Genomic DNA, 1,266 nt, shown 5'->3' with positions numbered 1-1,266 from the left:
TAGGCCATGGCCCAGCACCAATGTTATATTGAACATCTGCAAAATTACAATTTAAATCAATGTTTGTATTTGTATTTACTGTTTCCTGTGTAGCCTAACTGCTTGCAAGCTACTTTTGATGTACTACACCTCCATCCATAACCACAGACTGCTGTCCAGCGTCCATTACTATCACATATTTGGAGCATTCCACTTAAGCTGTTAGAGCCGGATGTCCTATTATTGTACAGACGAATGGATCCACTTGTACATGTACCTGGTATATAAATATTTTAGTGAGAAATGCACTTAACATGAACAAAGTTACTATCTAGATAATAGTTCCACTTACCCATATCAAAGTCACATTGGATATAAAGTGTGTCTCTTACAGTATTACAGTAGTAATGTGCATTATAGCTCGTAACATAGCTGGATGAATTTGTCAAGCAATTGACTATTGTATTGTTGTTATTGTAGCATGTAGGAGTAGAGTACGATGAGATATATTTAGCAACATAACTTATTGTAGACCACGAGCCATTATTTAATATTGTCAGTGGTGCTATAATAATGACAAGAATGCATTAAGGTAGAATGAAAGGTATAAACAAACTTGGATTAGTGTGACCCAAATTATTGCAGAGAGCAACCGAATATTCTTGCCTCCATCGATAGTCACAGACAGCAGTCCATTTCACACCGTCACAAATTTGAAGCATTCCTTTTGTTTGATTGGCCTCTCCATTATCATACAGACGTATATCTTCAAAAGTACAGCTCCCTTCTGCAGAGTGATTATCAATGCTATACAGCTCATACTTATAGAATTTACCTGTAAGAGAAAGAAAAGCTATGAGAACATGGCTCTCTGCATCCAACTGCTTGATAATGCACTGCAGTATCAATGCTGCCTTATAAAACAAAGCACTGCATTTAATAATGGATCCACCTCAATAGAGAGGACAGGCAGCATTATCAGGTAACGTAAAGAGCTCTCAACCAGTCAAACCAGTTAAACAGAAAAAATGTACTTGTGGTGGTCCAGGGTGTGACAGATCAGCCATTACCAGTAACATCTACTGCAGTGAAGGATGCATTAAGAAGTAAGAGACACTTGGTGTACTCTACTTACTGCTACCCTCTCTTCTAATGACAGACATATTGAGTTCAGTTTAAAGAAGTTCTCCATCCTTGGCCTGTCCCATGGAACAGGGTCTGAACTGGGCAAAGGATCAGGTGGTATTACTGTAGTGGACACAAGGAGCAAGAAGATACTGACTGGTC

At 38.6% G+C, this 1,266-nt stretch overlaps 1 protein-coding gene across 1 annotated transcript in view; it reads right to left on the bottom strand.

The window, feature by feature from the left end:
* The window catches only part of LOC105315640 (neurotrypsin-like), a gene marked incomplete at its 3' end in the record, with an annotated part of 2,883 nt that extends 1,799 nt beyond the window's left edge, over positions 1-1,084 (bottom strand). The window contains exons 1-5 of the mRNA XM_020006845.1: positions 815-1,084; positions 596-766; positions 332-544; positions 80-256; positions 6-36 (exon numbers count right to left, since the gene is read on the bottom strand). Coding sequence (XP_019862404.1) covers positions 6-36; positions 80-256; positions 332-544; positions 596-701 — 527 coding nt within the window. The remainder of the gene's footprint in view (positions 1-5; positions 37-79; positions 257-331; positions 545-595; positions 767-814) is intronic.
* Between the last annotated feature and the right edge of the window lie 182 nt (positions 1,085-1,266).

The sequence above is a fragment of the Amphimedon queenslandica genome, unplaced genomic scaffold, assembly GCF_000090795.2.
Source record: "Amphimedon queenslandica unplaced genomic scaffold, v1.1 AMPQUscaffold_9095, whole genome shotgun sequence".
NCBI classification, from domain to species: Eukaryota; Metazoa; Porifera; class Demospongiae; order Haplosclerida; family Niphatidae; genus Amphimedon; species Amphimedon queenslandica.
Note: the sequence above shows the minus strand (reverse complement) of the source record. Positions and strands in the feature narration are given on the sequence as shown.